Below are 22,701 nucleotides of genomic sequence, written 5' to 3'. Positions count from 1 at the left end.
TGCCTCTGGCAGGCTGCAGCGCGCTGAGATAAAAGCTCGGCGGCTGCCTCCTTCCCTCCCCTTTTCTCTCGCAACTTTTTTTTTTTTTTTCCCTTTTCCCTCCCTCCCCTCCCAGCAAAGTGACCGCGGCGGCAGCAGCCCCAAGCGGGACGCGGGCCGCCGCCATGAGCCCCCCGGTGCCGCCGTCGAGCCGCGCCGCCGGGGGCTGAGCCCGGGCGCTGGGCGGGGGGCACGGGGCTGGGGGGGGGGGGCCGCGGCCGGGACCGGAGACCGGGAGAGAGCCGGGACCCCCCCGGCCACCCCCCCGGGGCCAGCGGCCGCCGCGATGTCGGCGCAGAGCCTGCTGAGCAGCGTCTTCTCCTGCTCCTCCCCGGCCGCCCCCGCCGCCAGGAGCCTCTCCAAGCGGAGGCTCCGCCAGACGCGCAGCCTCGACCCCGCCATCATCGGCGGCGGCCGGGACGAGGGCGAGGGCCGGGGGCGGGCGGCCGGCAGCCCCCCGGGGGAGCGCCGCGGTGCCCGGGGCGCCCCTCCGCCGCCCCGCGGCTTCTCGTCGTCCACCCCCAGCACCCCGCTGGAGCGCTCGCCGCCGGGCAGCGGCCTCTTCGAGCCGGACAGCCCCCGGGGCAAGCGCAGCCCCGGCCGGGAGCTGCCCTTCCTGGCGCGCACGCCGTCGGCCAACAGCATCTTCTCGTCGCCCCGCCGCTGGCTGCAGCAGAGGAAGGGGCAGCCCTCGCCGCCCGGGCCGCGCCCCGCCGCCTACGTCGTGTGGAGATCCGAGGTAGGGTCGCCGGCATCCGCGATCCCCCCGTCGGGGCCGGGGGAAGGCTCCGGGCACGGCCCCCAGCCGCTGTCACGCCTCGCAACCTCCCCTTCCCACCTCGCAACCTCCCCGCCTTCACACCTCGCCGCCGTCCCGCCTTCACACCTCGGCCACCTGCCCTCGGCGAGGCTCCTCACAAGCCCGGCGAGGTGTTTTTAAGAGATGTTGCTCAGAGTTAGCCGGGATTCATCGCCGTGCTTGACTCTGGAGTTAGTTAAAAGTTTGTGATTTCAGAGAGGCTTTGTGGGACACTTGCGGTGTCAGTGACAAGAAGCCATGAGACGGTGCCTAATGGCTTTGGTCTTGAGATGCTTATGGTTGTTACGGCTGAGATGGCAGCTTATCCACGTAGGGTTTGATGAGGAAAAGTGTAAGCCACGTAAGATTTGCTGGGCAGGGTTTCCTGACGCCAAGGCTCTGAGCACTGTCTCAGGTCTACAAGTGGAAGTGAGTCTCTACACTGACTCCATGTGAAGGTGTCATATGCTCAGGGCACGTAAGGGTTAGCTTTCCTGGCATTTTCCACAAGTCTATGTATTGTCACACCACGTAGCATCACACACCTTCAAAAATATGTTTTTTCCCTCTAATTTGGTGTGTATCTAGCACATTTAAACAGTCGAATTTGAGTCGAATTGCTGATAATGTGGTTGTGTTACATTGTGATGTAATTTGTACCTTAATGTGAATGCAGGGCAGTTTGATGGGATGTTACAGCTTGGCTCTGAGAAACTGCTTTTTGCTCACATGGACCTGGGAAAGTGTCTTTCATCCCTTTAACAAATGGGTGCTCACAGTAATGAAGAGTGGTGTTGTATTTTGAGGGCATCTGTCATACTGGAAAGGCCTAATTTTTACAGTAACCGGTATCTATGTGTAAGTGCAGCTTAAAAAAAATGGCCTTTATGTTAGAAGAAAAATGCAGGCAGTTCTGCCATAGGAGAACAGTTTTGAGCCCTGTGCAGTAAGGGGCAGCGAGTGCCCGTGCTTGTGCTGAGTCCCTGTGTCTGTGCTGGCCGTGGGACCCGTGCACTGCAGGAGCATCTCTGTTGTAGCCATCGGCCCAGCCATAGTGGCGTTGGATGTCCTTGTGGGACCTCGTGCCTGTCGGGTGTCAAGTTTCTGCTTCTGAAGTGTTATACAAGCTTGATGATAACTAACTTCACCCAAACATTTTGACTGCATTTCCCCCTCTCATTGTAGGCATGCATCCTAATGTTGGCCATTCAATTTGGTTTCATCGTACAGTGGCATTGTTTATAAAGGATTCAGTTGATTGTGTCCTCTTTAGACTTAGCTGAAAAAGGACCTGCTCAGTTTTCTGGAAGTAAGGGGTTCTCTGTTTCTGGGGCTTCACCCTCACTGTGGCAAAGCAAGCGTGCTTGGGAAGGTGAAAATTTTAAAGATTGTAAAGGTTTTACTGGGTGAAAAGGAGATAATTACTTATAATATTGTAACTTTAAAAGGTCTAATTATTCAAATTGTTGCATCCTCGGTAGGGTTAGTAGTTCAGGTTTCCTGGAGCTTGAGAAATGAAGCACAGCATGGCAATGATGATACTCAGCTGCAGAAGATAAGTGTATAGAAGACAGCAAGCCAAAAAGGAGCATGGAAGTTTTTGGTCTGAGAACTTAAAAAATCCCATCCTATTAGCTAGGGAATAAAAGAGGTATTCATTACAAAACCTGTTTTTGCTACCTGCTTTCCAACATCACCAGTATAATTGTACTTTTTGGGAAAACATTTCCTTAAAGCCACTGTGCAAGCAACAATTCTTTTCTTCCCACTACCTTAATCTCTAAGGTAGTAAAGAGAAGTACAAATGTAATGGAGATTTTATCTTCAGAACCTACCAAAATAATAAGTTTTGAGCAGGTCATCCTTCACCCACATCTGTGCTGTGATATATCAGATGACGTGGTGGGGATGCAGCTTGCAGCAATGGTTTCTGTGCGAGAGCCCCCAGCACAGCCCCTCTGCTCAGCATGGGGTACCAGCTGGTCAGGGGATCCTGCGTACGAGGCCAAAACGGCTGCAATAGCATTGATGAGATGCCAAGAGAAGGATGGATTGTTTTTTTACCTTTTTTATTTTAGTCATTTGATTTCAGTGTTTTATACCCTTTCTGCTGGCTGAGAAATGGAAAGGTTACTGCTCGGGTTAAGTGGCTGGGCATAAGTGACTTTTAATGAGTTGTCAGAAAGCACTGAAGATTTCAGCAGGTCACACCTAGAGGCTTTCCACGTAGAAAGGTATTAAGCTCAAATTCTCCATCCACAGATGTTTGGATGTGAAGCATCATGTGACAGAGACGTCTCTAACTCGCTGGTTATCTGTCTCTTCTTTATCAGCATTTAATTTTATTCTCAAGAACACTTTGTGGTTGTAAAGAATATTTTTAGTGGACTTTACTTCACTAACAGGAATTCTTTCCCCGTTCTATTATCTGCTCATGCATAAGCTGCTTAAAAAGAAAACTGTTCCCGGTGATCTCAGAGATGACAATTTCCAGTGGTTTCAGTAAATCATAAGGCAAAGCTGTGGGGGATTTCTAACAGAAGGAAAGAAGCATTTATCCTCAATTCCTATCAGATTTCAGCTGTCTTTTTAAGTCCTATTATTTTTTTCACTTACAAAATTAAGTCTATTAAGATTATTATGCCTTTTTTTTTTTTTTTTTTTTTTTTAAATATGGCTATGTGACTAGATATCATGGAAAAAGGTAGTAAAAATATGAAGAGATATCTTAAAGCCTCGATTCTGCCAACATTTAATTGTATATCTATGCTTGACTATGTGGGTAGTCCTGTACAAGTTAAGGACACAGGTGTGAGGGGGTTATGTTCACCAGGTGAGAAGTCCAGGAGGGCTGGATATTGATAGATCTGGGTGAAGTTTTGAGTGTGTTATGTGTTCTGCTTATTTTTCTAAATGAAAGGGGAAGAGAAAATGGGAATGGAAAGCCACAACATGTGTATAGGAAATACAGCAAATTATGTAAATGCATCTGAGTAATCTCTTTGTTATGATAAACCAAATCTACACTTAGCTTATATGGCCTGATTATTTTGCTGTCATACTCTGGGTGTTACTGAATGATGAAACATTAGCATCTCCAGCTTTTGTGGGGTTTACTGCTTTTAAAGGAATGGCAGCATGAAATCCGAAGCCTTCTGCTGGCTTGCCAGGCTGCTGGGAGGCAGCAGGACCTGCCACAAGGAGGGGAGAAGTCGCGAGCCTCCCTGGTGGTGTCTCCGGGCCAACTGCAGGGGTATTGGTGTTGCTTGCCAGCAAAACTGGAACAGCAGCTAAGGCTTGCCTATTTTATAACTTCTGGTCGAGCCTTATGGAGTGGGAATTTAGAGCATGGCTGTCAGAAGTAGTGAATGCTCACAAAACCACTTTCAGCTAATTGTTGCTTTGAGAGGTCAGCTCCCTTAAATTCACTTGATATTGAGAGAAAGTTTAAATCCATTGGGAAGGCAGATATTCAGATTCTCTATCTTCTCACTTACCAAAGTTTCCCCCGAGCATCATTGCATACTAATTCTAAACCCATTTTCCAAGTTACTACAAGTGGCTAGCTTAGTTCTTTTCCTTTGCTTCTTTCTGCTTTTTCACATCCAGCACTTGCATCTAAACTCTGCTGGTGGAAGGATATACATGAAAAATGCTTTTGCAGAGAAAGTGCAAAGCAAAATTCCTCAGAGAGTCTTGAGCTCACTACTCAAGCTGACAAATCAAGAGGTCATGTTCTCGTACAGGTGTATATCTTTGGGTGCTTCCAGTGAATATTTTTCTTTGAAGGCAGTGGGGCAAGTTGTTTTGCAGAAAGAAAGGACTGATTGCATCATCAAGGATGAAGGAAGAGAACCCATTCGTTGTAAATTCAGAGGAAGGAGAGCTTTTATGTATCTTTCCTTCCCCTTTCAAGTCATGAGCAATGGTTGGGATCTATTCTGAAATATCTAGACTGCCTACAGCAACGAGAGAAAGAAGTCAGTCTTCTACTGTTCGTTAGGAGGCATGAACATGAAATAGAAGTATGTATGCTGCATCACTTTCAAAATATCTAAGATGAGCTCTGTAAGCCAAGGCATCTGTGTTCACAAGGCATTGATTGCACTTACTGTGACGTTGAAGTCACAGCGTGGTTGTCAAACCAGGGGTTAAGCCGAGCCCTTGCAGGTGTAAAAGCCAAGCGGATGGGGATACTGCTGCTTGGAACTGGGGATAAGGCTCTGCCTCTGAAGGCTGCAGTAGTTCACATTGTCTAGAGGTCAGCATGCCCCGATAAACTAATTTAACAATATGCATAGAAATATTTTAGTGGAACACCTCCTCAACATTTAGTCTCTTGTGACAACTCATATTTATTGCTGTCCAGTTGCCATAGTCTTACAGGCTTTACCTTCAGCATGCTGTTGGTCTCATGCTTTTGACTTTATTGTTTATGCATTTGCCTGTGTGTATTGTGTGGCTTGTTTTGGTGAAATGCTCCAGAATCATTTCCCCATCAGTTGGAAGTTTTGTTTGTCATAAAATCACAGAATCACAGAAAGGTTTGGGTTGGAAGGGTCCTTCAAGACCACCCAGTTCCAACCCCCCTGCCATGGGCAGGGACACCTCCCAGCAGACCAGGTTGCCCAAAGCCCCATCCAACCTGGCCTTGAGCACCTCCAGGGATGGGGCACCCACAGCTTCTCTGGGCAGCCTGTGCCAGGGCCTCACCACCCTCTGAGTAAAGAATTTCCTCCTAACATCTAATCTAAGTCTCCCTTCTTTTAGTTTAAAGCCATTCTCCCTTGTCCTATCGCTACCCTCCCTGACAAAGAGTCCCTCCCCAGCTTTCCTGTAGGCCCCCTTTAGGCACTGGAAGACCACTGTAAGGTCTCCCCAGAGCCTTCTCTTCTCCAGGCTAAACAACCCCAGCTCCCTCAGATGTGTCCCCATAGGAGAGGTGCTTCAGCCCTATGACAATCCTTGTGGCCCTTCTCTGGACCCGCTCTAACACGTCTTGTGCTGGGGGCCCCAGAGCTGAAGGCAGGGCTCCAGGTGGGGTCTCAAAAGGGCAGAACAGAGGGGAAGAATCACCCCCTTGACCTGCTGGCCATGCTGCTTTAGATGCAGCCTAGGATACGGTTGTCCTTGGAAAGCAATCCCAGGCAATGTATTAAATTGCTATCATCACTGGTTGATCTTTTTGCCCTAATAATCTCCAAACAGTGATGTGTAGCTGAAGTAAAGGACAGCTCAGTGTTTCATATACGTAGCCTTAGACACCTTCCTACCTGATTCAGATGCTTTTCTATATGGATGGATAAGAGGTTTCAGCTAATCCCTGTGCAGAGCCCCCATTAACTGTCCAGGGAGCAAAATGGGGATCTGGCATTTTGAAAGGACTTTTTGACACCTTGTTTTATTGGTTTTCCTTCAAACATTTAAAAACCCAGACAGTCCCCCACTCACAAAACTGGTAACTTGGATTTTTCCTTTGGTGTGTCTGTTGGGGAGGGATGGGTTCTTTAATGACTTATGTGAGAACTGTATTTTGAAGGGCTTTTTTTTTCTTAAAGTAAAAAATTTCATGTTCTGACATTTGCCACTGAACTCTTTGCTTTGTTTTTCTTCCATAAGACACCCTAAAACATTAAATGCACAGATTAGTTTCAGCCTGAGTCCCTCCCATTCAGTGTTGTCAGAGTTTTACAGCTGTAAAACTCAGTGGGCAGACATATTGTGGGTCTCGTATGAAGAAGAATGCCATTCAAAGTAACTAAATATATTCAACATTTTTGAATTGGCAAATGCACTCTTTCCATTCCTGACTAAACTACGTCTGAGGACATTTGGTGAAAATGTGGGAACTGACAGCTAGGACAGATGGAATTGCGGCAATGATAGAAATGAGACTGAAAAGTAATTTTGAGCAGTCTCTAAAATATCAACAACCCAGACCACTGTCTGGCTTCGTGATGGAGTTGCTGTGCAGTGGCAGTTTGCAGGCGCAGAGCTTTGCAGCAGTCGTTCTTCACTCCTCTGTGGTGTTGTGGCGGGATAAGGATGGAGGTGTCAAGCATGTGGTTTTCTCCTTCCAGATGTAAATATTGTAATGGAAACCAGCAGGGAAGTCTGAGCCAGTAGGGCTGAACTCTCGTGCAGAAGGAACTAGATCCTGTCAGCGTTGTAGCCACAGTATAGACACATAAATGTAAACAGGTAATGAAAATTCAGACTATAACATCAATTCTATCTTATTAAATATGATGGTGCTCCTATTTGATTTTCTGGGTTTGTGGCATAGTGTTTGAGAGCATGAGGGTCACTGGAATTAAGCCGATGTTCCTGAAAGTAGCTTTGTACATCCTGGGCTCCCCTGGTTTCTAACTGAACCAGGTGGCTGGGTGGTGGAAGAAGAGGCCATTCTGCTTCTGGAAAATTAAGGGGGGGGGGGGGGGGGGCATATATGAGGCAAGGGCAAGATTCAGACTTCATTGGAAACTGATCCTGAGATTCACTGTCCAATTTTGCAAAGTATTCAGCACTTGGACTTCAGTCAAGTGTGTGCTTTACTTTAGATGAGTAAATGATACTAATCAATACAGTATCAGGTGGGAATCAAAGGCTTTAATTACCATTCAGTCATAGGAATTTTACTTGTTTCACCTCTCTTTTAAACTTTCCTGTCTATTGTTTTGTGCATATTTTTAAGCTGTGTCTGTTCAAAATAATTTCTATTGTTTTTATCTATTCTCACTCTGTAGGAATAATACAAGTATCTATGGAAATGTGTTCCCAGGCTTTTTGATTGCGTTTCAGCTTCTCCTAGATGTGCACAGATTGGCTGTTTCAAGTTCCATGTCTGTTCTACTATGTTTGTCAGCAAGGAGATATTAAATCCTTGGGAGGGTTAAGAGTGTTTTTGAAGGATTTGATGAGCTTCCAGTTCTTGATGCTCATCACATCGTTGTTCTGGAACCAGATGTGGGGTACCACATGTCCTTGCTTTAGGAGCTAAGCAAGTTAGGTGCTGTGTCTTTGGACCGTAAATACAAACTCCAGTTACCCACTATGAAGCTGCCATCCCTGGGTCATCATCCTCAAAGTCCTGGCAATGGGAACAGCTTGCATCAACCTCCCAAAGCATGAAATCAGAACTGGATTTTCTGCACCTTTCTACTTGCTTCTGTTCCCTCTGTATCCTCGCAAAGCAACAATTTGTGTTATTCTTCTACGAGGGTTTTTTGACAGTTTAAGGTCAAAAAGAGACTTTTGAGCATTGAACATAGCAAGGTTATGCGACAGCCTCAGTCCCATGCAGAAACTCTCCTTGCAACGTGGGCACTGAGCACCTGAAGCTGACTTGGATACATCTTGTATTTCTTTTTTGTCCCAGACTCATTTATGATTTCTTGTTCTGTGTGCACTGACCTGTTCAGATTGGCTTTACCTTCTATCCATGTCTCGCTGTCCTCATTATGTGTCTTTTATTTTGTTTTCATCACCCAAAGTCTGTATGAAAAAAAAAAAAAAAAAAAAAAAGCTGCTTTCCTGTAGCTCTAGCATATTATTTGGATTGGCCAAGTCAAACGTTAACAAGTCCTTATGTTCTCATAAATGGTTTGCCTCATAAATGCGTAAAATGGTTTTCAGCAAAGTACAAATACTTTGATAACCAGTGAAAGATTCAGATTATAGTGGATAATTTGAGAATGCACACTGCAAATATGCAAACTCATTTTTTATAATGCGATAAAAAATTATTTTTGCACAGAGTCATTCTTCTCCAAAGGACTGGCTTCCTGGATTTGATTTTCAATGAAGGACTGTGCCTCCAGTGAATATCTATAACTGATTTTTTGAGACAAAGACTAATATAACCTTTCCCTTTCTATTTTCAGGCTTTATATGCTTTATCCCTTTGTTTTCTGCCACTGTTGTATTATGGCAAGATGGTTTTTGAGTACCGTCTTTTTCTTTTTTTCTCTCTGAAGGGTAATTTCAGTTGAGTTGCACCCTACTGAGAGTAATTTGGTGGGAAACCAGTTGGCAGTATTCTGTTAAGTTTTCATTTGCCTCTCTCTAAAAGTCTAAAAATATTCCTCCTACAGGAAATGTTTTTCATTCTGTTATGTCTTTTGCTTCCCGTAGGAGGTATTACTTTTAATTTATTGAATAAACCTTTCTGAATTTTATTCCCATAAGACTTTAGGCACAATAGAGCCTTTGGGTAAGCTGTCCAAGAGATCTCACCATCTTCTGTTTTTAGAAGATAGGCTATCGTTTCTTTATACAGTGATATCAAGCTCTGGGAAAAGCTAACACTTATGTGAAATGGGAGATTTTGATGCTAAAGAATGCAGTAACTTCTCAAATTTTATTGTGTTGATCATGCATATCGTGTTTGTCCTTTCTTAAATCATAAAGTAATGCCAGTTTTCTTTTCCGTTCCCTTGATTTTAAGAGGTTTCATAACAATATTTTGATTTCAATCTCATTACCATGATTCCTTTTCTAAGTGTATGTGTATATGGGAAGGCTAGATCCTCGTAACATCCTGCTTGGAAGTCAACTTTGTTTAGCTGTTAATTTAATGTGGATGACAGGGCAGAGACTGTTATTTAAAAGGGGCGGAGAGGGGGAAAGGACTGGGACAGATTACATTTTCATGGTCCAAAATTAGACCCTATCTTCTCTACCCTAAATGAGAACAATATGCTTGAGTTTTCTTGTGGCTATTTCATAACATTCCTGCTGACAAACTCTGGTGTGCCTTTTGCTCGTTGCTTCACTACTGTTTCCCAAGCATGTGTTCGTGTGTCTGCATCTCCTGACAGCTCTTGCGGCAGTACGTATGGGGGCATGGCTCTTACTATAAGCAAAGTGGGCTGCGCCAGACAGTGGGTACCAAACCATAGCCATCTGGGAGAATGAGGGCGGCCAAATTACATAAATAAACACAATTAGGAGTTTGCTTTTCTCAGGAATAGTGTTCCTTACTTCTGCATTCATTGAGTGAATAGGGTGTAATTAGCAGTCAACCTGCATGGAGAGTTGTAAAGCAACTTTAAATAAAATAATTAGCAAGATTTATGTTTATACTTGCATATATTTGAAAATTATGTGGTTCACTGTATAAAATGTAGGTTTCTTCCTCCTTTTTTCCACTTGCAGTCTCAGGCCTCAGATAAAGACTTTTGTTTTATAATCCTCTCCTCGACAGAGGCAGAATGGATGTGAGAGATGAGCATATTTTTGTCTTTGTTGGTGTGAACTATGTAACAGAGCTTCCCCCTTGTATTTTAGCCCAAGTGCAGCTGAACTGCAAGATCTAACATGGGTCAGATGAAGACCATCCAGGTAAGTTAGTGAGCACAAGGAAAAAGAAATGAAAAAAATCCCCACCAATCCACCTTCTCAAATGCAAGCGTTTTGCAGAGGTGTCTCTAGCAGAACTTCATCAGGGATTTGGTGTGATCTTGACTGGTGGGAAAGTTTCTGTACTGACTGCCAGGCACCTTTGCTGCCATCTCATTTAACCAAGCTTGCCTGCATATACCAGCATTGGGACGCCTAGGGCTCACCAGGTGTGTGACTTCTGGACAGTGTGTCACCTGGACAGACCTGCTCTGAAGTGGAGCTCCATCCATTTTTGTGGGTTATTTCATTTTGGATTTAAAAATATTGAAATTTGGGCAAGTGTGCTCATGACAGGCCATATGATGTGCTGCCTAAAACATTTCAGTTGAATGCATTTAGTAAAATTCTGGTACAGCAGCACCCCTGTCAACTTAACTTTCCTAGCTTTCCTTTTTATCATCTTCCTGAATGTAAAAATAATCCGGGAGAGAAACATCAGAAGAACGAAAAAAACTGAAGAGCTCTGTGAGGAGGAAAGGAAATCTCCTGCTGAGTTTTGGACTGGCGATTCCACCAGACACAAAGGGAAGTAGGTGTGGCAGCAGGACGATACATGCCTTGCCTATATTGTCCTGCACAGCAACAGCTGAACCTGATCCTGAGCTAACAACTTAGGAGCTTAATGGCACACTTATGTAACTGGGATCAGTCAAAGCTAAACTGGAGTAGGCAGATGGGGCCACACAGCCCAGAAAAAGCTAGTACCAAATTGGCTTGCTGAACTAAATGCTTCCATGGTGCTATTTAAAAGGAGCACAGGACAGTTTGCTGCTGTTTACGATGCAGCGGTGGGCTTTTTTGAGCTTCTGGAGCATGTTGGTCTACATCTGATCTCCTCTGTCTCCTCTCCTTGTCCTTGGGAAACGATTTTGGCAACCCTGCATTGAGCTGGCAGAGGTTTTGTGAAGCAGGTGTGCCTTCTGACATCGGGTATGAAATTGGGCTGACAGAAGGAACTCATCCAGACTAAAACATAGCCTCAATGGCTCGGAGTCATGACATTTTCCCGTCTCCATGAGTACTTTTTTCCTTCAATGGACAAGAAAGCGAGAAGAGAAAAATGGGGACTGTGGATTACAGCCACGTGGCTGAAATAGAAGGAAATAAGGATGTCGACAAGAATGAAACAGCATAGGAAACAAACAGCTAAGTAAAACAACATTAAGACTGGCAAACGGGGTTGCCACGGAAGTGCCACTGCAGCAGGGAAGAGCAGAGCTCCGGCTCCCACCTGTCTGCACCTCCCTGCATGAAGTTCTGGCCTGAGGCTACCCTATTCCACATTTTGCTGTGCTGAGGTGTCCCCAGGGCACAAGTATACCTGCTGGGTGGCCTGGACATCAGGGAGCTCCTGCCCACTGGAGGGATGAGAGGTGGGTGTTTGGCCCTGTGGTGCTCGGTCCTGGCTGGCTGCCACCTTGTGTTGCACTCTGTATGGTTCTCACCATTGTCTGTAGGGGCAAGATGTTTGGGACCTCCCAAGTCACTTTGGAAGATGGACCTCAAGCTCCTAGATTGTTTAGATAGCTTTTGAAATCTTATTCTAGGTCTTTTATGTCCTTACTTTTTTGCTATATTAGTCAGAACTTCCTTCCTTCCTTCCTTCCTTCCTTCCTTCCTTCCTTCCTTCCTTCCTTCCTTCCTTCCTTCCTTCCTTCCTTCCTTCCTTCCTTCCTTCCTTCCTTCCTTCCTTCCTTCCTTCCTTCCTGAAAATGTTGTTACTGATGAGGTCTTCCACACAACCAAATACCATTTTTTATCAGTAAAGGGGTCTTGTGCCTTGCCCATATGTCTTTTGAGCTGTTTCTGATTTTGCTAGTGCTTTCAACTTGTCTCTGAAATATTATTCAAGTTTTCTTTGTGCTGGCTTTGTGGTGGTTACTGTGTGTTTTAGCACAACTTGCAACATTGTTTTTGCTTTCTACTATCATTTGTTATTTTCAGCTTGTGACAGAGGATCTCCTTGAGTTTTAGAAATGGCTTGAGATGGTACCAATGCATTATTAAGGTCCAAATGTATGTGCTTTGTTTCTTTAGTCCAGTAGCATCCTGCTTATACATTCTGACAGTAAATGGAAATTCTGATTGCCATAGATCTGGTTTAGTTGACGAGATTAAAAAGAGAAGATCTGCCGTTCTTCTGTAAGTTGTTCTGTTCTGGGATAGCTCATGTAGAGGATGCGCTCTGTGAGTTGTGCGGTATTTTTCAAATTGCGCTTCCTCCCCAGCAGTCTTTTGAAAACAAAGCTCCCTGGTGTTTAGGTACTGGATTTGAAGGCTTTGTTGTTGGAGCTCTCTGGCAAACTGGCTGGAAGCTGGATATTGTTTTGCTTTCTATGGAGGAAATCCTTCCTGTACCCCCAAGACTGTAGAAGGATGCAGCGGCAGCAGAGCCAGCAAGGTGCCATTAGAGAAGCGGTCAGAGATAAGGGCGGTGATGCTCCATGATAGACATTGCCAGCACCCCACAAGTGTGGAAGAGTAGTGTAGAAGACTGGTAGCAGGGAGCTGCTTGGTTGTTCCTTGGGGCCAGCGATAAAGGGCCAGGGGAGCAAGGGAAGAGGGCTCCTTCCAGGGCTGAGGCTAGGGATGATGGTGCAGCAGAGGCAACTGCTCAGCTGCAAAGGACACAGAACAAGCAGCATGCAGGGAGAGTAATGGGACCTCCCGTCAAGTCCAAAGGTTAATATTTTGAGAAGCCCTGCTGGGAAGGGCAGGACAGATTTGGGAAGGAAGGACTGGAATGGCTGAAAGAGATCCAGTGACCATTGAGCACAGATGGAGATGTAAACGAGAGAGCTGCTGTGTTGATCCACTCCGTTTGGGCTCAGAGTACCATGTAGGTTGTGGGATAAGTGCCTTGCTGCAGCTCATCTTATTAGCAGCCTTTATTTTGTGCAGTGGTGAAGTGCTCTAATTTGCTTTACAAACCTTAACGAAGCCTGAAATTGAACCTCTGAGGAGGGAATTTGTGAATTGCATCTTTACATTATGGTACCTTCGGTGAGGGGTGGTTGCCCAGGAGAGCAGGACTGCATGTAGCTAATGGGAGGAAGGGGAAGAGTTTAGAAACATGATAAAGAAAATGGAAACCAAGATGCTCTGGGATGGTTAGTGTTATGAACTGCAGGGGAATTAGCTAATTTTTGTGACAAGATGTTTTGCCTGTAAAATATACATGTAATACTTCTGTTTTTCTTTCTTTGTAGACTAACAAACAAGGTTTGATATGTTATTCTTTGCATGGAAAACGTTCTTTATTTCTGGATCATTTTCTTTCATGAGGATTGCCACATGGAAAAAATGCCAGTTTAACCTTTTCACAACCATCAAAATAAATCCAAGTTACTAAAAAGTAACCAAGTCCAAGTTTCTAAAAAGCTGCATGTTGGTTACACAAAATTTCAATGTACAATGCCCAGGAAAAGAAAAAACACATACAATTTTACCTTTTCTTACAAAGGTAAAGTATTATTGAGAGGTACATCTCTCAGAAGCAAGTCACCATTTTATTGTCCATCTCTTCCTTCGTTCTGCCAGGAAACATCTCCCGGCTACGAGATGTGGTTTCCTGAAAACGAGACTCTCCAAAGCAGGGTGGGTAAAATCCACAGTGGGCAAAGCTGAGGCTCCTCAGACATGTGTTTGAATTCTCAGCGCGGTGAGTCAGTGGAACATTGCTTTGTACTCCAGCACAACCACATCTGTGACCGCACTGAACAGGCACTGATGGCACTAGGTGTCCTCACCAAACTCACCCAGGTGCTGTTCACCGAAGAAGGCAGCCTGCAAGCAGTTGTGAGATCAAATAGTTGGAGGTCGGTTGCCTCCAGAGAGAACTGGAGGGCTGTGCCTTTACTTCAGGGTGGGGAATTGGTGATTTATGTATTCTTTGCTCAACTGGCACAACATCAATGTGTAGAAAAGGATTTAACATACTGAATTTAGAAGAAATGAATAAATATTCTTTTATTTCTTTTCCCATGTTTTGTATTAGGATAACTCTGGAAATATTCTGTGTCTGGTTTTGCTTTTGTTCTTCCCAGCTTTTTAGGAAATATTTGAACTAAAAGAATTGAGTCAGTGTTCAATACCATTGAGAGAGAACTGAATTTTCCCAGCTTGGAAAAGGATCAGCTGCAGATTTTACTGCAGGGACTAAGAAAGCTTTTGTCTGTTTCTTCTTCCTCCCCTGGTGTTATGGGTCGGGGATGCCTCTGCCTCTGTAAGCATATGTTTTATTTACAGTATGTGTAGTTTACATGCTTCTTGGAGCATCTTTTGTCTTCCTCCCAAAGAGCAGTGGTTGGCAGGCGACAGCTCGGTCATTGGGATCTGTATCAGGTTGCTGCATCAGCAAGGGGCAAGGCTCAAAAAATCAAAGCTGCAGATGAGCCTGTGGATTTGACAGCTAATCCAGGCAGGAGCATGGGAAGTGTCTGTGGTGAAGACTAGGTCTCTGTGCCACATGGCCCTGCTGAGTAGGGCAGTGGGGTTGGCGTGATTTGGTGAGTGCTGCTGGGTGTTTCCCTGATGGGGAGAGAGGATGTGGCATTAGTTATTTCTGGCAACTGCACAGCCCACAGAAATTATATTTAGCTGTTAGATAACTGGTTTAAACTGGGATTATGCCCAAATTAGAGAAGAGAAGGTAAAGCTGAGTGATTAGAGTATCTGTTTTTTCTTCCCTGACTGTAGTGGGTTTAGGGACAGAAATGGGCATCTGACAGCATGAAAAGCCTTACAGAATCTGGGGAGGGCATGGAATTTGTGTGGGCATCCCTGTACTGCTGCTGGCCTTGCATCACAGATGTGATTTTAACATTACCGTAGTGTTGTGGCACCCTATTTAAGGGCCAGAACACATGCAAATTGTTGTATAAACACAAAATACTTTTTTTTTTTTTCTTCTTTCCAGGAATTCTGAAGAAGAAATAACAGAAAGACACAGTCATACCAGGAACTATATACAGACTTTGTTGTGATATTTAGTGCCCTCAGAAAACTAATGTTTTGCCCTTACTGAGTTGTAGAGAGTCTTAAGCCATGGGGATAGTAGGTTAGTGATACAGATCTTTAGGGGGTATTTATTCAAAATATGAGGGGAGGAATGACGTTCCCAGGGCACAGAACCAGGTAGGGGAGACTTGACATGGTGGAATGAATTACTGAGGTTGATAAGGAGGATGAGACTAGTTAGGGAGGGGATATGTTTAATGTTTGATGTAATAACTGGCTGAGATTCAGTGGAAAGTTATGTAGAAAAAGGTGACATTGCCAAAGCCAAGCAGTCTTTGCAGATCATTCTGGATGGGTGTAAGTACAGCAGTGTTGTGTTGGAAAGGTGAGGAACGACAGTGCCACAGCCCTTGAGAGGATAGAATCTGAATATGATTTCTAGCTGGGTTTTGTATTTAAAAGACAGTAGGTTGGTGATTTGAATACCTTGAATATCTTCAAGTATCTTTCTTTTTCTAGCTCTTTGCTAGGGGCAGGGGACAGGAGGACTACTGCATATGCTGGCCTGTGTTGTCTTCCAGCCTCCCTATCCTCCAGAGGTGTGGATTTTCCCTTGTCCCCGAGGGTATGTCTAGAGTCCCAGCACACTGTGGTGTGAAGACCTCTTGTCCGAGCAGTGAAGTTGATGGGGCACAGAGCAGGCTGCTGCAAAGCACCTGCTTACATCCCAAAGTAGGGCAGCCACAGTCCCGTAGTAACTGAGCTAAGAAACCTGATGACACAAAGTAATGCCTTGAGGAGAGGGTGCCTGGCACTGGGGAGCTGTCTGAATACTAAATGGAAAGTAAATCAATTTAAGCATCAGTCTCCTTTTGTCTCTGCAGTATTGATTGTTTCACTAGCACTTGCTAAACCTCACTGGGGTGATGGATCATGCTTACACAGTACCAGGAGTCTGACACCCTTTACAAGTGAGATTACCTGGGGATGAAGCATGAGGACATTGAGTACAGAAGTTGCAACTCTAGGCAGCAACACCATTTTGATTTTGATTTTGATTTTGATTTTGATTTTGATTTTGATTTTGATTTTGATTTTTATTTTTATTTTTATTTTTATTTTTATTTTTATTTTTATTTTTATTTTAAGAGCAGCAAAAGGATAGTCATGATGATCACTGCCAATAGGCTCAGTAATTCCTTTTGTATGAAAGCTATTCGTCTTATTCCAGGCACTTTTTGCAGTTTTCTTTGCACGTTAAATGTCTTAATGGAGAGCTGGCATCTTGCTGTGAATTATTAACAATTACCTAACAGGTGTTTACATATGTTTGCCTTGAAACGTAGCTCTGTAATGCCATCTGAAAACACTGTGGTTTTGGGCCTGTGATTTAACAAAGGTGCAGGTCAGGTGGGACAAGGTGGCTCCCACTTATTTACGCATGGCAGCCGCGCTGAGCCTCCTCCAGTGTTGCCAAACAGACACGCCTGAGTTTCTTCCCTGTTTGTTACTTAACTAATTTACCAGCAAGGCTGAGATACCTGCGGTAACTGTAAAACCTCTCCCCTAAATGGTTTCTTTGTAATTCCTCTGCCAGAAGAGCTCAGCAGCCTTCAGCCGGGTGCCGGAGAGCATCACGGCCTGCAGCCCCGCTCATGCCTGAGCCTGGAGCAGGACGGCGGCAGCCTGGTAACACGGACCACGGCATGGCTGTCATTGTCTTCAGCCCCTGTCAAGGAGAGGGGCACCCAAAATATGGCGCTTTCTTTTGGATGGGTATCCTTGTGTACTCAGCTTGGTACCTTTCTGGAGACAGACTGTATAATCGTTAATAATTTCTGACAAGCGAGTTGCTAGTTATTACAGCCAAGGTTGCGTTATGCAGCTCTTGATCTTGATCCTGCTGCCCTCCGTAACTGCATCGTCCTTCCCCTTCCAAGGACTCCTTCTGTGAGAATTTGCTTTGATGGAAGGCAGGCTTATTTCAGTCATATATGTTCTTTTGCAGCAGCCATCTTTTAGTACTGGGAGAAAGAGAGTAAAAAGCAAAACACAACAAAAGCAGTAGAAGCTGAAGATCCGTTCTCCATTTAAGAAGCTGAATACCTCACTTGGAAATGCAAGTACAGAGTGGTGACTTTAATTACAGGTGACTTTATCACACAAGAAGATTAATTAGATTGTACCTTTTGCCCTGGAAAATGGTTGTTTCTGTGTCTTGATTTGATGAGTGTGTGAGAAGCTGAGAGTGGGATAGCCAACCTCTCACTCAGGGTCCCATACTGGAGCCCTGCTGCGGCACCGATGGCTTTTGCAGCAGTCCTTGCCCTGGTAGTTAGCCATTACCAAGAGGGGTCTAATGATTTACCTTTACCTGAACAAACACCTCATAAAGAATCAAGTGGCAGATGCAGTCACTTCTACTGTGACAGCTGGAAATTTGTGGCACTGGAGGGGAGCACATCTCTCCGCACAGCAGTTGCAGCTAGTGGGGCAGCTCTGAGCTCCCAGATGTGTTGGTCACCCAATGATCTCTTGAGGTCCCTTCCAACCCCTGCAATTCTGACATGGGACTGCTTTGCAGTGCTGGTGGCACTGCCAAGGCAGCTGCGTGCTCGTGGCCATGCAGGGACTTCTGTGGCCCCTTCTCTCAGATGTGCATGATCCCATACACAGGAACAATGCCGTACCTCACTGAGTATTTAACTTGTAAGGTTTTAGATCTTTCCTTCATCTGAAATGGCAGTAAATCAAGGTGAATCTTAGAATTGTCCAAACCATGTATTTCATCTCAATTGATGACTCTCTTTACTTGAAAAAATAATTTCAGTTTTCACAGAATACAGTTGGCTCTCCTTAAAGGGCATGTATATCAACTTTCTGTTGGTTTTTGATCCTGAGAGGAAGGCTCCAAATCTGCTCATAGACATAGTGGAAAAGAACTATTCAAGTGAAGAATTAATTAATATTTATGCTGCTTCTATCTTACTAGAATGTGCCAGACTTTAAAGTGCCATGCCATGATTTATTTTGCAAGAATGCAAGACACTATTGTGTAGGAGAAATATTTCTAGCCCCTAAAAACAGAGACATTTGTAGCAAGTTCTGCTATTTAAAAATCCACAGCCAATGACTAGACCACCTAACATGAAGCTTTGTCAAGCAGAATGCTGATATTGATGTATTGATATTGATGGTTTCTTTATCAAAGATGGTTTTATTTAAAATGTGTCCTAACATCTTATGGAATCAATTACATATTACTTTGCAAATGGTATGGTGTTTCAACAGATGTGTAAACACCATGCTCTTCCTACCAGGAAAAGGTCACAGATATGTCAGTCTTAAAACTCAGGCTGGTCATGAAGAAAATACTGTCTTTTACACTGAAATAATAGAGGGTACCCTGGTTCTTATTTTGGGAATGACGCAATATAATTTTTCATCAGCGGCAATCACAACACATGGTTCATTTCTAATATACATGTTTACTTTAATAACATGAAAACTAATATTCAATCAAAAAAACTTATAGTGCAGTGCTGTCAGTCAGGACTTTGCTGTGGTCTCCATTTGACAATATTTATTTCTGTCTCTGATTGGGATTTGTTTTTTTCGGTCAATTTGCCTTCCCGTAGTAGGGAGGACGGTATTTATTAGATCTTACTATGTCTAATCTAACACGAACACCTGCTGGGAAGCTATAATACAATGTCAACTGTGGCAGTGAGATAGGGGCCCCATTTGTTTTTGCTTGACACTGTTTCATATTTACTGTATTTCTTTAAAAATCTTTTTGGAAATTTTTGTTTGGTGTGAATATTTTTCTGAGCTTCCCCGTCAGTCATTGCTATGTTTTACTTCCACATACAAGGCATTGTGTAACTCCAGTATGTCCCTGTACAATTCTCTTGATAATCTTATGCGTAAGACACTTTGCTTCCTTCCAGACTTCCTATGGGCACAGTCTTAATTATGACACTTCTATCACTTCATTGTTCTTCTTTGTTCTTTAGATGACTCAACACTGAGCGGCTTAAACAGATCATCCCAGAACTACTCATTCATATTATGAGAGGAATAAAGATAATTCATTTAGAAAGTGTGTTGATTCTGCAACATAAATGTTCTGAATGAGAGAGAAGTGCAAAGCATGTATGATTATTATATATCTATTATGTTGTTTGCATCCACCAAATTAACAGATGAATGCAGCTATAATGTAGCATTCAGGACTAATCATTTTAAATCATTTTTATATGGGGTTTGGAATTTCTTTGCTTAGATGCCCACACCTTGGAAGCTGACAGGTGTTGTCATTCATGTTAGAAGTAGCATTCAACAGGATATGAATTATTTTGTCTTTATGTGTAATGGTAGTATTACATTCTGTCATCCTCTGCTTCTGAAAGGCTAAAAACCAGATAAAATTGTTTTTAAAAGCATCTGTGCTATGTGTAGCTGAACGACAGAATGAATCAGTGACCTGAGAATCCATAGTGTAGCACAAATGCACATGAATTTATCTCTAAGTTTGGTGCATTTATTTGGAAGCTATATAATCAGATCTATGTGGATGCATGGTTTGAAGCGTCCCTTGAATTGAAGGACATCACTCATTTTGATGTTTTGCTATAAATATAATTTCATTTACATTTGATGCTGACATCAGAAACAAACGTGCAGCTAAAAAGATAAGATTTAAAAGAACTACCCCAATGCAACATTGTGATTTTTTTTGCATATGCATATGTTCCCATATAGTTTCGTGCATGAATAATTTGTGTACGTTCCAAATGAAGGACAAAATGTTTCCCACATTTGACTTTGGCAGGCAGAATGGTACGTGTGAAAGTGGAACAAAAATAAAGATTCATTATTGGCCTCACATCTGAGGAAGCTCTAGAGCATAATATTTTCCTCCAAAGTTGTCTTTAAACTTGTGTTTAGTAAATTAGCTTCAGATCTTCCCATCCAGCACTGTTCTAGCATATGAAAAAGAGCTTTGGCCACCATTTGCTCTTCTCCAAATACTGACCAGCAAACTGCAACGTGTCCATGGTGCATCTTGACATAATTTATGGACAGGGCTATGCTGCGGAGCTAATCCTGCAGAAATGTTCATATATTTAGAGTTAGAAAAAATCAACACGTAGAGCATCATGCTAGAAAAATTCTGGTTGACTGTGTAATGACTGCTTCCCACTTGAGTTTAGAGTCAAAGTTATACAAGCAACTTTATCATCAAAAATTTGGAGTTTTGAGTATTTATGTTCGTGTTTTTTTTTTTTTTTTTTTTTTTTTTTTTTTTTTTTTTGTTTTGTTTTGTTTTTTTTTAAGGTGGCCTGTCATATGGGATTGTGGTTATAAACTGCCAAAATGCTAAGGCCAAAAGAGAAGGCTTCTGTTTTTTTCTGCTTTTTTTTTGTTTTAGTTGGTCCATCCACATACTAAAATTCTGGGAATGCTCAGAATATAAGTTACTTCAGTATAGTTCTATACATGTGTTGAAATGTGGGGTTGTTGTAGTTGATTTTTTTTTCTGTTGTTTTGTTTGGCTTTGTCAATGACAAGTTGCAAATGGAATAATTGAAATTCTGTCCCCTTCAGCAGAACCTGCGCAAACATGGGCCCTCACAAGGCCATTAGTTTTAATCTAAAAAAATGTTCAGTCTACATTTAATGTCTTCTGTGTATCTCATTTCCATGGTGTTCGGATTATTGGCGTCAACTCCAGTGAGATAATTCAAAATGCCTTGTGCTTCCCTAGCTAATTACAACAGTAGGTGAGGTGTATTTGGCTCTTCCCCATCCACAGTTTTCCTGGGGTCCCCAGATGGATTTTAGAGCCTTGTCTATCTTTGTGAAAATGCTTTCACCCATGACTCTAAAGAATGGTTTTTGCATCTTTGGTGTAATATAACTCTGGGTTGAAAATAGCTCTCTGGAGTGATGAATGGACCACCAGAAAAAAACACTAGCTGACAGATTTGAGGCCTCTCAGCAAAAATTTTCTTGTCTGTAATGAGTATGTAAACATCCAAACTTTGCTTCATCGTGTTGCTAAAATACACATGGCTGTGGGCACGTGCTGTGAGTATTCAGACAAGCAAAATTCCCTTTAGCCATGGAAAAGAGAAGAAAAGAGGTCACCGGGAAAATTGCCAAGCCTATATAATTTATCTGGAAAATACAAAGGTGTGAATAGCAGCCAACATTTCAGTGAGAGTAAATTACAGTAAACCAGAGAGAACTAAGGCATTCTGTTGTGGTTTGTGCTTGGATGCTTTCGGCATTCGAAAGTTTGTTGTTTATTTGGGGGAAATTCTCTAGGTGCTGTGGATGTCCTACGTTGTCTGTAGCTTCTTGTGTGAGTCTTCAATTATATTTTTCTTAGTAGCCCTTTAAATCTGTGTTTGGGTCTTCAGTTCAGACTTGTTAAGTAAAGTGATTTTAATCCCTGATTTTAAACCTGTACTTAATTAGTAAGCAAGGCACTTGATTGTTTTGGTTATTATTTCATTGTTAGGGAGATCAATTTGTATTGATTGATAGCTATTTCATGTGTTGAGTGTCAATGGCAGTATAATCTTTAATTTGATGCTTCTTTTACGATTCAGACTGACAAACTGCATACACACTCTCTGCTAGAGATGGTGAGTGATGTGTTTGTTTAGCATGTGGTCATATTTTACTTGTGGTGATGTCTTTTTGGAATTCAGTTCAAGATGCAGAATTCTCATCAGTGTTATAAAGTTGCTTAAACAACACCGCATTACATGTATGAGAAGCACCGAAAAGTGAGTGAAACCATGTTTTGCTCTTAAAACGAAGGGAATTATCAGACAATCAATTAGCGCAGTATGTGCATTAAAATTAATTTGGATCAGGAGTTTGCCTTTGGAAACAACTCTGTTGGTGGTCTGCACTTGCTGAGCTTCACTTCACATCCTGGAGCAGTCTTGGAGCACGTGAACTGAATTTATTTCAGATGAAATTGAATGGCAAAATGTGCTGCTGCGTGTTCAGCCTGCATTAGGTATGCTGGAGGTTTTAAAAGGCAAGCTGTGTTTTGCATCTACAGCTAAGGGAATGATTAACTTGTTAGAAATCCTGAACACTGTCTTTAGGTAGGACTGTGTAGGTGTCTGATTGGACTGTCGTTACCACTTTTGGTTTGTAGAGCTATGAGGTATCAGCCTCTTCTGCCAAGTTTTTATGGATTTGGAGGAAAAAGGGTCTTTCTTCCAGTCAGTTCCTCAGCCTTTAAATGAACTGGTTCTTGCTCTGGGCCAAACTGAAAAAAATATTCTTTATTATCAACAAAATAGCTTGTAGTCAAGCAAGCCACTTTGGTGGTTTATCACTGTGATACATCCTACAGGTCCTTAAGCAGTTAATTCTCCTGTTTAGTGGTTCAACTTTCTTGTAAACTTAATCAGCAGATGTCTAGTGGTTAATTTTAATTCCAGTTCTTTTAATACAGTGTGAAACCTTACATT

The 22,701-nt window shown here is 43.1% G+C and overlaps 1 protein-coding gene across 2 annotated transcripts in view; it reads left to right on the top strand.

Annotated features, from left to right (window-relative positions):
- The first annotated feature begins 216 nt into the window (after positions 1-216).
- The window catches only part of ARHGAP6 (Rho GTPase activating protein 6), a 312,132-nt gene continuing 289,647 nt past the window's right edge, over positions 217-22,701 (top strand). Inside the window, exon 1 of one of the 2 annotated variants that reach the window (XM_084507617.1) lies at positions 217-778. In XM_084507617.1, coding sequence (XP_084363743.1) covers positions 326-778 — 453 coding nt within the window. In that variant the 5' untranslated portion in view covers positions 217-325. The remainder of the gene's footprint in view (positions 779-22,701) is intronic. The other variant, XM_084507616.1, reaches the window with a different exon arrangement.

This window comes from Aythya ferina (genome assembly GCF_964211825.1).
Source record: "Aythya ferina genome assembly, chromosome: 1".
Classification (NCBI taxonomy): Eukaryota; Metazoa; Chordata; class Aves; order Anseriformes; family Anatidae; genus Aythya; species Aythya ferina.
This window is presented reverse-complemented; position numbering and strand designations above follow the sequence as displayed.